Here is a 10,249-nt window from a genome sequence, read left to right on the forward strand (position 1 = left end):
AAAATTAGATTAATTCTGGCTGGTATTAAAGAAGCTATATTGCAACTGGTACCTTCAAAGCTTGTATTTAAGAAGGATAAAATGAGTATATCACTATAGAGATATTTTATTTACAGACCTTTGCTTCCTTTGAAATAGAATATTTCTATTCTAGATGTTAAATCTTAGGAGTAAGATCACATCATAATAAAGCTGTTTGCTCTTTTATGTTGTTTGAAGTAGGTAAGGAGTATCTGCCTGAGAGAAAAGGAACTATATCCAGCCTGTATTTATAGTTTAGGATTCAAAAGCTTAATTTGGAGAACATACATCACTAACTTTTGAGAACAAGGTAGACTAATCTGCTTGCTGCTGCTGAAAAATGCATGTGAAATCTGTAGCTGTGAAATCTGTATGTGGAAAGCAGGACAACCAAGACCACCAGTTCTGCCAATCACTCATTCACGTTTCCCACTGTTTTCCTCTATTGTAGCAAAATGTGAGAAGCTGCCCTCAGGCCACACAAACAATGCTCTTCAGTGGTCTTTACTGAGGCATGATCGGGCATCTATGCCGAGACTGCCAGCCTCCAAGTGCTAGTGGATGACATCTGCCAGCCTGGCTTTGCTACAGATAGATTTATGAGCTGTGAAAGATGGCCAAATTAACATCTTCTGCATTCTTGATAGGATTAGGGTTTCTGGGACATGCAGCCATTTGCATATTGCCCTGACTTACCGCATCAGTATTGTGTTAGTGGCTCATTTTAATACATTGGGAGGCAGTGGGGGCTTTCTCCCTTTACATCCTACTGCTCTTCCAAGTCAGTCTTGGCAGTGGCATGGCCGTGTTGGTTTAACAGACCTAACAGAAATCATACTTCTTGTTATGACTTCTTCCAGTTAGAACCTTAATGCAACTCAAGAGCAGCAGCAGCTGGAAAAGCCGTTTTGCTGAGGGAAGGATGCTCTTCACTGGGGTGAGCTCACGCAGACACACACACGAAGTTGAATGATAATGCATTTCTATGAGAGTCCATAAAAGCTGTCCCTAGGAGTTAAAGAGAGAAGATCTGACAGAAGCTACCTTTCTACAGCCTCAAGCAATTATTGAAGGTCTTGGAAAGGTTAATTTACCAATAGAAACGTAGCTGAAAACTCTGTTAGCCTTAAATCTCTGTCCCTTCACACCCACCCCACATTAGACTTTAGACCACTTTTTTTTTTTTTTGTAATTATTTTATTTTATATTTCTTTATAAATGGTGTTGGTAAATATTGTTTATGCTTGTCACTAGACTGGAGATGGCTTCAGTTTGCTCTGGGTGTTGAGTGACAATGGCCACGCACCCCTCACAATATTCCCCAGGCTTGGGGTGCCCGTGTGGGATAACTGGGTAAACAGCAGAAGCCTGTGCTGAACAGGATCCCTAAGATGCCTAGAAAAGAGAGGGTATCCAACAAACCACTGTTTTAAATTTACAAAGAATATTTATATGTACTTACTCCTTACCTAGACTGTAATAATAAAAAAAACAAATGCCCGATCATCTTTCAGGAAATTATTACTTTTCCAGCCTTATCTTCTGAGTTACCTATGCCAATTTCTTACTCACTCTTTCACTGATTTAAAATTAGCTGGTACTTCCTCTCAAGTGCATATGACTTCTGCTGCAACTGATGTGTGATGGAAATATTTTCATTAACCTCATTCAGGGGTTAGCTCCAAATTTCCCAGAAGAAGTCTAGTTTGAATAATTTGAAAAGAACTAGCACTGTTGAGAGTCCCACTACTCCATCAGGTTGTGGGCAGAGGTGGAAACAGACCTGAGCATCAGAGTCTGATCTCCTGAGGCAGCAAAGAGTGTGAAGAAGGCAATGAAACATCTGCACAACGATTGCAGGTGAGGAGGACCTATGTAAAAGGCAGACCAAGCTGTGGCTGATTATACTGTGGTATCATTAGGCACATACATGTCATTTTGTGATGTTATTTCATTACTAAGCCACGTTTACCACATGGGCACATTAAAAGGAAGAAGGCAACCACTGCCAGGTGATTTGGGCTCTCCCCACCAGCCTGGTGCTGGCAGAAAGGGCCAGCTGGCTCCTCTTGGTGTCCCAGCCCCGTGTTTTCCCCATAGTGCCCCCTGCACACGGCTGGCCCCCGCCCCAGGGCTACCTCGTCTCCCAGAAATGAAAACAGAAGATTTATCTCCCTTGGGTCTATAATAACTTCTTTCTTAAACCAAACTACCTTTTGTTTTCTGCTGCTGTTTTCCTGCATGACCGCGGCCCCGCAATGTTCCGGCCCAGAGACGCCCATTGAAAGGAGCCGTCCCGTTCCCGCTGCCACTGGCCGGGCCCCATAGCGCTCTGCAGAGCCCCGAGGCCATTGAGATGCTGTCCGTGTGTCCGTGCCATGGGCCGGGCCCCATAGCGCTCTGCAGAGCCCCGAGGCCATTGAGATGCTGTCCGTGTGTCCGTGCCATTGGCCGGGCCCCATAGCGCTCTGCAGAGCCCCGAGGCCATTGAGATGCTGTCCGTGTGTCCGTGCCATGGGCCGGGCCCCATAGCGCTCTGCAGAGCCCCGAGGCCATTGAGATGCTGTCCGTGTGTCCGTGCCATTGGCCGGGCCCCATAGCGCTCTGCAGAGCCCCCGAGGCCATTGACATGCTGTCCGTGTGTCCGTGCCATGGGCCGGGCCCCATAGCGCTCTGCAGAGCCCCGAGGCCATTGAGATGCTGTCCGTGTGTCCGTGCGCGGCGGGCGGTGGCTGCAGGCGTTCATTGGCCCCGTGCTGGGTGGGATGACACCGGGCCCCGCTGCCATAGGGCCTCCAGCTGGCCCCGCCGTCTGCTGAGGGCTGCGAGAGAATAGAGCTGAGGGGAGAAAACCATCACACTACACCCTCTCGGCTCCAATGGGAACACAGGCCGCTTCAGCCAGGGATAAAAGAACTTAAAAAAAAAAAAAAAAAAAAAAAAAAAGAGACACTGTAGTCTTGGAGCTGCTATTAACGGGAGATGAATTGCGAGAGACCATTTCATGCCCAGGGACTTCAGAGAGCAGCATCCCCAAGAGCCATTAGCTCTCAGCGAGAGTCGTGCTGAAGCCGTCTGCTGTCAGGACAGAAGCATGCATATAAATGTTATACCATTTGTCTTCGAGCAGAAACAAAAGATCAGCTCGAAATCCTCAGCATCTTGTCTTGACCAACAAGAAATAATACTGTCTTGTGTGGCTGTCTTGTTAGTCTTTTCCCATCAAAAGAATACCGGTGACAAATTTATTCATAATTTTGGAAGGTTTTGCTCTTAAAGTTAAAAAAGGAGCAGCAAACACATGGAGTTGAGGCTATATTTGCTCCTGTTAGTGCAAATCATGCTGCTGCTAAGGATCGTGACTTTGGGAAGTGCACAGTTACTTTTTTAAATTGAAAAGAAACACTGCTTTAAAAGGTTAGCCACTACGCTTCCTTCTCTTGCATTTCACTAAACTAACTCCAAGGATGATACATCTAATGTATTTTCTGGTTACAACCGCAGTGTGAAAAAAAAACCAACAAAACTTTAATTAGGATTTTTTTTTGTTCTTTTTCAACCAAGAATTCAAGCCCTATAGACATTTTAAGACCTAAGACTTTAATTTACTCATGAAAGAATATCTGCTGGGTCCAGTAGTCAGATTAAATATGGGCTCTGTAAATAATGTGGAGAATGAAATTCTTTAAGATATTTTTTTATTAAATTAAGAATGTGTGCTTAAGTAGATATTACATACAACTTTGTATTTTAGGATTTGGATATCTATAATTGGACCAGATTTTGTCCTACGGATTTCCTTTGTTTAATAGATATTTTAGTACTTTGTGAATGTGTAATAAGAAATTAGTTCTGCATTTTACCATGATGCTTCCATCAAACATTTTCTCATTTTATGCCAGAAAATAATGTCCTGTTAGAGCCTAAAATTAACTACAACTTAGTCCTAAGAAGTCTTATTTTACATGGAGCAATTATTCCTAGGTTTCCTCTAGCAGATGAACATGAAAGCTTCTCCAGCTGGTCCAACAGTTCTGCTGTGGGTGTAAAACGGGTGTGGGAACCGCCGAGGCGCTGGCGCGGGACGGTGCAGTGTGTGCCCAGCAGAGCCCTCGGTAAGGCAGCGCCTGTGCCTGTCCAGGCTGCGAGGGACAGCAGCGAGGACAGAGCTCTGGAATACACCTATCAAGAGACACTATAGTTATTTATTTGTTTATTTATTCTTTATTTATCTTCTCTCACTGAAACAGCTGCGTGTTTCCCTGGGGTGCTGAGACCCCGGGGGCCAACGCTCCGTGTCTGTCCCTGCTGCCCGGGGCTGTGAGAGCCGGGGAGCCGGAGCTGCCCAGGCTGTGAGAGCCGGGGCTGTGAGAGCCGGGACTGCCCAGGGCTGTGAGAGCCGGGACTGCCCAGGCTGTGGGAGCCGGGGCTGTGGGAGCCGGGACTGCCCAGGCTGTGAGAGCCGGGGCTGTGAGAGCCGGGACTGCCCAGGCTGTGAGAGCCGGAGCTGCCCAGGCTGTGGGAGCCGGGGCTGTGGGAGCCGGGGCTGCCAGGGCTGCCGGAGCCGCAGCTCGGGCCGTGCCGCTCTCGGCTGTCGGCACTGCGGGCTCAGCGCGGCCTGCGCCTCCACGGAACGTGCATCATTTACCTGAGGAGGGCTTGAAATAAACTGGGCAAAGCATCTACCTTCTGAGAGGCAGCACAGCCTGCTCACACTTCACAGGGCACAGCACAGGGCAGGTGAGGCCAAGCCCTAAAATTATTTCTTTTGAAGCTGTAGATATTTTATTCATACTTGTACTTTACAGATCCCTTCCACGTAAAAAAGGAGTATGAGGGCTGAGAAAGTTAATCTAAACTCTGTAATACTGTATGGTTAAGAGCCTCTTTCATGTAGCTGTGCTCATGAACTGAGCTTGGAATTCTTAAAAAATCCAGATTATAACAGACGAGGGATTTGTTGTTTGGCAAATTGACAAAGCCTGCCGTTCACTTAGCTCATGTGCTGCTTGGCTTTACAGTAAGTCTTACATAGGGTTCACAGCACAAGGGAGGCCTGAAATATGTCAGGGGCAATTAAAGAGAGATTCCCAAAGATTTCAGGTTCCGTTATCCAAAGAGCTCCAGCTTGAATAGTTGCTTTTTAAATTTTTCATTTCTTTTTATTCTTTCTGTGTCTCCACCTTATTCTTATTTGCTAATAGTCTGATGGCTTTTAAATTGCACCACAAACCTCCAAAAAAATTGCATCCCTTCGCAGACTCCCCTAGCACAGGCTGGTCATAAACTCAAGTAGGAAGCATCAGTGTCAAAATTACACGTGGAAACATTAATATGCAAATGCAGGCAAGTACAACTGGTAGAGCAGAGGGTTGAGCTGTGACTGCCTAAGCAGATTTCATTTGTTGAACCTCTGAATTCAGAGGAATTAATAAAGACTGAAAGGGAAAATCAGCATCTTCCAGAAGGAAATGCCTAGTGCAGAACCCAGGAAAGAATAATTCCTGTTGTCGACTGGGACAAAAGACTGAACTGCTCAAAGTCTGGGGTATGCAACTCCAGATCCATTGTGGTACAAGCTCTGTTCAGACAGTGATGAAAGAGTACTTCCATTCCATTTATTTTTTGATGTCACTTTACAGGAAAGAGTTGCTACACGCAGCAAGACAGCTTACTGCCTTCTTCAACCTTGCAAATTACAGTAACATCTTCTAATTGTTCCTTCAAAATTAGAAAGTGGTGAAAGAGAGATTAGTGCTATTTAATAGGATCAAGGGCTTTCTACATATAAAGACAGCAATTAAAGCTAGACACACTAATTGTATGCCCAGATTCAGCATCACTGATTTTTCTCCAAAGGAAAATCAGGAAATGGTATTGCCAGCTTTCAAGGTTCTGTTGGAACCTCCAGATACAGAGATGAGCTCAGCAGCAGAGGAAAGAAAACAATGCTGTCTGCAATATGGCACAAAGATGATTTTATTTTTTTGCCTCTGAAAACTCCTTGAGTTAGAGCTCCCAGAATTCATTTCCAGAAGCTAAAATGTCAATCATTTGTTGTTTTTTTTTTTTTTTTTAAGGTAGCTTATGCTTTTCCTTGAAAAACACACCAAGTGTCCTGATGGCACCCTTGTGATGACAGCCCAAGCAGCAGCTGCATATGGGAAAGGTTTATTATTCCCAGCACCACCTTCCTCTGGGAGGGAAGAGCTTATCAGGCCAACGGGATAAACGGTCAGGGTTTGGGCCTGGCAGGTTGGCCACGCTGGCTCTCCTTGCTGAGGACAGTCAGGAGGTGCTGAGGAAGGAAGGATGTGATGACAGGAGCCAGCCGAGCCAGGACCTAGAGCAGTGGTGAAGGACTGCCACAGCTGCAATGGGAGAGCAGAGGTAAAGGGTGGCTGCAGAGTGGGGGCATGGGCAGATCAGGGGAGCCAAACTAAATCCAGGGGTGGGAAGTGTAATGAGTACGTCTTGTGGAGCTGCCACAGGACTAAAAGGAATTGTTTCTGTTGGAAGTGAAGATCTTGGCTAGGAAGTGTTTCTGGTTTGGTTGCCTTAGCTGGTGGTGGCAGCTGTTATCCAACTGTGTGAGAGGATGAAAATGTTGCCATAGGAAGCAAAAAGCCATGGTCTTCCCCCTTAAAAGCAAATCTGAGGATCTCACAATGTTTTCCCAGGGGATCTGGGATCTGCAAATCAGTTTGTCAGTAGAAAAACTGAGTATTTGTTTGCTATTCAGCACTAGGCTTTGGTGTTATTAACCACAGTAAATGCAATGAATACAGTCTCTTGGGTTGTTGTATTTTATTAGTTAGTGGTGCTAAAAGGAAGACTTCAAGCTATTTTGGAGACTCAGGGAAATATTGTGGTTAAACATAGAATAAGGGATCCTCTTCTTTCTTCTGCCTCTTGGGTAAACAATGAATTTGTTCAGAGTTCCTAGCTGGGTTTTTAAATGCAGAGTGATGTGGGTAATCAGCTTGGTTGCCATGGTGTTCCACCTTTGCATCCGATGGTGAGAAATACAAGCTTAGCAGCACTGCACAAAGCTGCTGTGCTGGAGCCGTGGAAGTAAAACAAAGCTGGGCATTATTGCAAGGTACTGCGCAATGCTCTAGCCAGCAGCCTGCTCTGTGGCTGCTTGGGCGGTACGCACATGAAGGAGAAATGAGCAGTCATTAAAAAAAAAAGTCATCCAAGCCACATTCAGTGATGATGAAGCTTTGGCATAGTGCTTGCACAGAGCAATGCCCACCTATTTGCTGTAAAGGAAATTGTCTTGGCACTAAGAACTGCATGCAACAGTCCAGATCCTTGTGAGAGCCACTGGGAAGATCCTGATTACTTCTTAGTGGCCTTCTCACAGCCATCCTTAAAACCCTACAGAAAGAGTCTGCAACTGTTCCTGGTCATAGGCAGATGTCTAGGGCTGTGTAGGACCCCAGACACCTGACGGAAGCATAAGCTTTCCTTACCAAAATGTACCCCATTTTGTGTGGATAAAGTATTTCTCAAACCCCTCTTTTCCCTGGTAAAACAACTCGCCTATTTCAACAGTATGCCATTAGCTGGGTGAAATGTCATTCATTACCTAAATCCAGTTCCTGTACCTAGATGCTTCTGAGTTTTTCAGCCTTTATTCTCACAGCTGGTTTCTCACCCAGCCCTGTCCAAGTTCGTGTTCGGAGATAGTTGCCCAGCTGTTCTGTGGGAAACAGGACTGGGTCATGTAGCTTGTGAAATCTCTGTCAGCAAGAAAGGTTTTTCTAGGACTTACTGTTCAGTGAGGTCTCAGTCACTTCTTATTCTGGTATAAATGTATGGTTTTCTACTTGGGTAGCCAGTCTAACTTTAAACTTTAGGCTCATAGAAACTGATTTTGAGGAGAGAACAGCTGTCTCTTCGTATCTGTGTCCCTTGAAAAAAGTTAAGGTACTTGAACGCACGAGCAGTGCCTAGGTGCCCTCACCCGGATCAGTTACACACTGGAACAGTGCTACAGGTGTTACAGGGCTTCGACGAGACAAAGAATTACGCGAGCTTCTTGTCACAAAATAGTTACCGCTTTATTGGGGAGTAGAAGAGGAGAGCGGACAGAGTCGTGGGGCATTGGCGGCGCTGGCCGAGGGCAGGCGAGGCCGGGAGTGTCCGGGTGCGGAGCCGGGGCGGCCGCGCTCCCTCCCGCGGGCCGGAGCGGCTCAGCCCTCCCAGAAGCCGACGAAGAAGCTGCACAGCGAGTGCCACCGCTCGGCGCAGTAGGCCTGCGCCGGGTCCTCGGAGGGCTCCGGGCCGGGGTCGGGCAGCAGGCGCAGCTGCGCCTCGGGGGGGGCCCGGCCCGGGCCGCAGAGGCGGGCGCTGAGCGGCGCTCCCGGGGCGCAGGGGTGCGGCCGCCGCCGCAGCCGGGACAGGATCTGCCGCCAGTACTGGCGGCTGCGGGCGCCGAAGGCCGGGCAGCGCCGCGGCTCCCCGCGGTAGGCGCAGCTCCGCGCCGCCCCGCCGCCCGCCGCCCGGCAGCTCAGCCGCAGCTCGCTGGCCCCCGCCGCCGAGCGCAGCTCCCAGCGGCACCGCTGCAGCTCCGGCGTGGAGAAACGCCCCGCCCGCGCCTCCTCCGCCGCCTCCCGCTCCGCGCCGCCGGCGGCGGCCCCCAGGGCGGCCAGGGCCAGCAGCGCCAGGGGCGGCCTCATCCTCGGCGTGCCTCAGCGACGGGGCGTCCCGGCGCGGCGCCCTCCCTCCCGCCGCATCTCCCGCGCCCTGCGGACACACGGACCGTGGCGGGCGGTGCCCCGGCCGGAGCGCAGCCTCCGGGGTCCCGCCAGCCCGAGCCGGGCGCGGAGCGGGCTTATCCCTCCAGGCTCGTCACCCCCGGGGCTTTTAGTTCGTGTCCGTCCATCCGTCAGCTCCGTCCCGGGACCACCCTGGCCAGGAAGCCGTAACTGGACGGCAGCAGCCGGAGCCCATGGTGCGGCATCACAGCTGCGAGTGGCACCAGACCCGACTAGGGGCAACCCCGTCCTTTCCCCCGCACCCGGTTTTCCCGCAGCCCGGTGTTTTCCTCCCAGTCCCGAGGCACTCACGGTGCGCCGTGCGGTGCGTGGCGGTGCGGGGCAGGCGCTCCCCGGCTGCCAGCCGCGGGCCCGGCACGGGGTTATCAATGCTCGGGGACTGCCCCCGCCGACGCCCCTCCCAGGCGGCCGCCCGCGGGGGGACAGCGCGGGGACACGCCAGGAGCGCCGTGCCCCGACGGCACCGGCTCGCAGGAAATCGCGGGACACGCTCGCGCTTTGTTCGAGGAAGCCGCACGCCGGTACCACAAAGCCATCCCGCAACCGTGGCCCCCTTCCGAGCTGGCGAGGGAGCCTGGGAGCCGAGCTGGCCTGCGGCAGCTCGCCTGTGCGGGCATCCTCCGGGGGCATGGGAGTCAATTTATTTCTTTTCCTTTGCAATTGATGGAGTTAAAAGGGATTCTCGTTTCGGAAGTAGAATATCAGTGTGGATTATTTAGGATGATTTTTTTTTAATGTGGTAAGAGTTTTCTCTGTAGGGTGTGTTTTTAAAAATGCCAGAAGAGGGTATAGACATAACCTTTATGTTACTGCAGATTTGGGGATGGGATATCAGACACCAGTTTCAGAAATCTCTTTTAAGAATTAGGATCTCAAAACCCACATGGTACTTGTGTTTCATGGGTGATGATGTACTTTGCACATCTGTTCCAAACTCTTCATTGTTCTGACTATGTCACAACGATGACAGGCCCTCAAGTTACACCAGCAGCTCCCTGCTGCCCTCACAGTATTGAACAGATCAAGAACAGCCCTTCCCAGAAGGATTGCTGATGGATGAGGGGCTGGATATGACCCAGCAATGTGCGCTGACAGCCCAGAAAGCCAAATGCATCCTGGGCTGCATCCAAAGCAGTATGGCCAGCAGGGTGAGGGAGGGGATTTTGCCCCTCTGCTTTGCTCTGCAAGACCCCAGCTGGAACACTGCATCCAGCTCTGGGGTCCCAGCACAGGACAGAAATGGACCTGATGGAGTGGGTCTAGAGGAGGGCCATTAAAATAGCCAGAGGGCTGGAAGACTTCTCCTGTGACAAAAAGGAGAAAGATAGGGACAAACTTTTAGCAGGGCCTGTTGTGATAGGACAAGGGATAATTAGTTTAAACTAAAAGAGAGCAGGTTTAGATCGATATAAAGAAGCAACTTTTTACAATGAGTGTAGTGA

At 49.6% G+C, this 10,249-nt stretch overlaps 1 protein-coding gene across 1 annotated transcript; it reads right to left on the reverse strand.

Annotated features, from left to right (window-relative positions):
- Nucleotides 1–8,068: 8,068 nt before the first annotated feature.
- FGFBP3 (fibroblast growth factor binding protein 3) lies at nucleotides 8,069–9,336 on the reverse strand. The gene is made up of 2 exons (XM_038140904.1): nucleotides 9,099–9,336; nucleotides 8,069–8,775 (listed from the first exon to the last, which is right to left on the reverse strand). Exon 2 carries the CDS (start codon nucleotides 8,706–8,708, stop codon nucleotides 8,223–8,225), a length of 486 nt encoding a protein of 161 aa, XP_037996832.1. The 5' UTR covers nucleotides 8,709–8,775; nucleotides 9,099–9,336; the 3' UTR covers nucleotides 8,069–8,222.
- Between the last annotated feature and the right edge of the window lie 913 nt (nucleotides 9,337–10,249).

Source organism: Motacilla alba, chromosome 6 (genome assembly GCF_015832195.1).
Source record: "Motacilla alba alba isolate MOTALB_02 chromosome 6, Motacilla_alba_V1.0_pri, whole genome shotgun sequence".
Classification (NCBI taxonomy): Eukaryota; Metazoa; Chordata; class Aves; order Passeriformes; family Motacillidae; genus Motacilla; species Motacilla alba.

Excerpts from the sequence above, each read along its gene's own strand:
- FGFBP3 (XM_038140904.1), bottom strand. The coding sequence starts at position 8,708 with ATGAGGCCGCCCCTGGCGCTGCTGGCCCTGGCCGCCCTGGGGGCCGCC.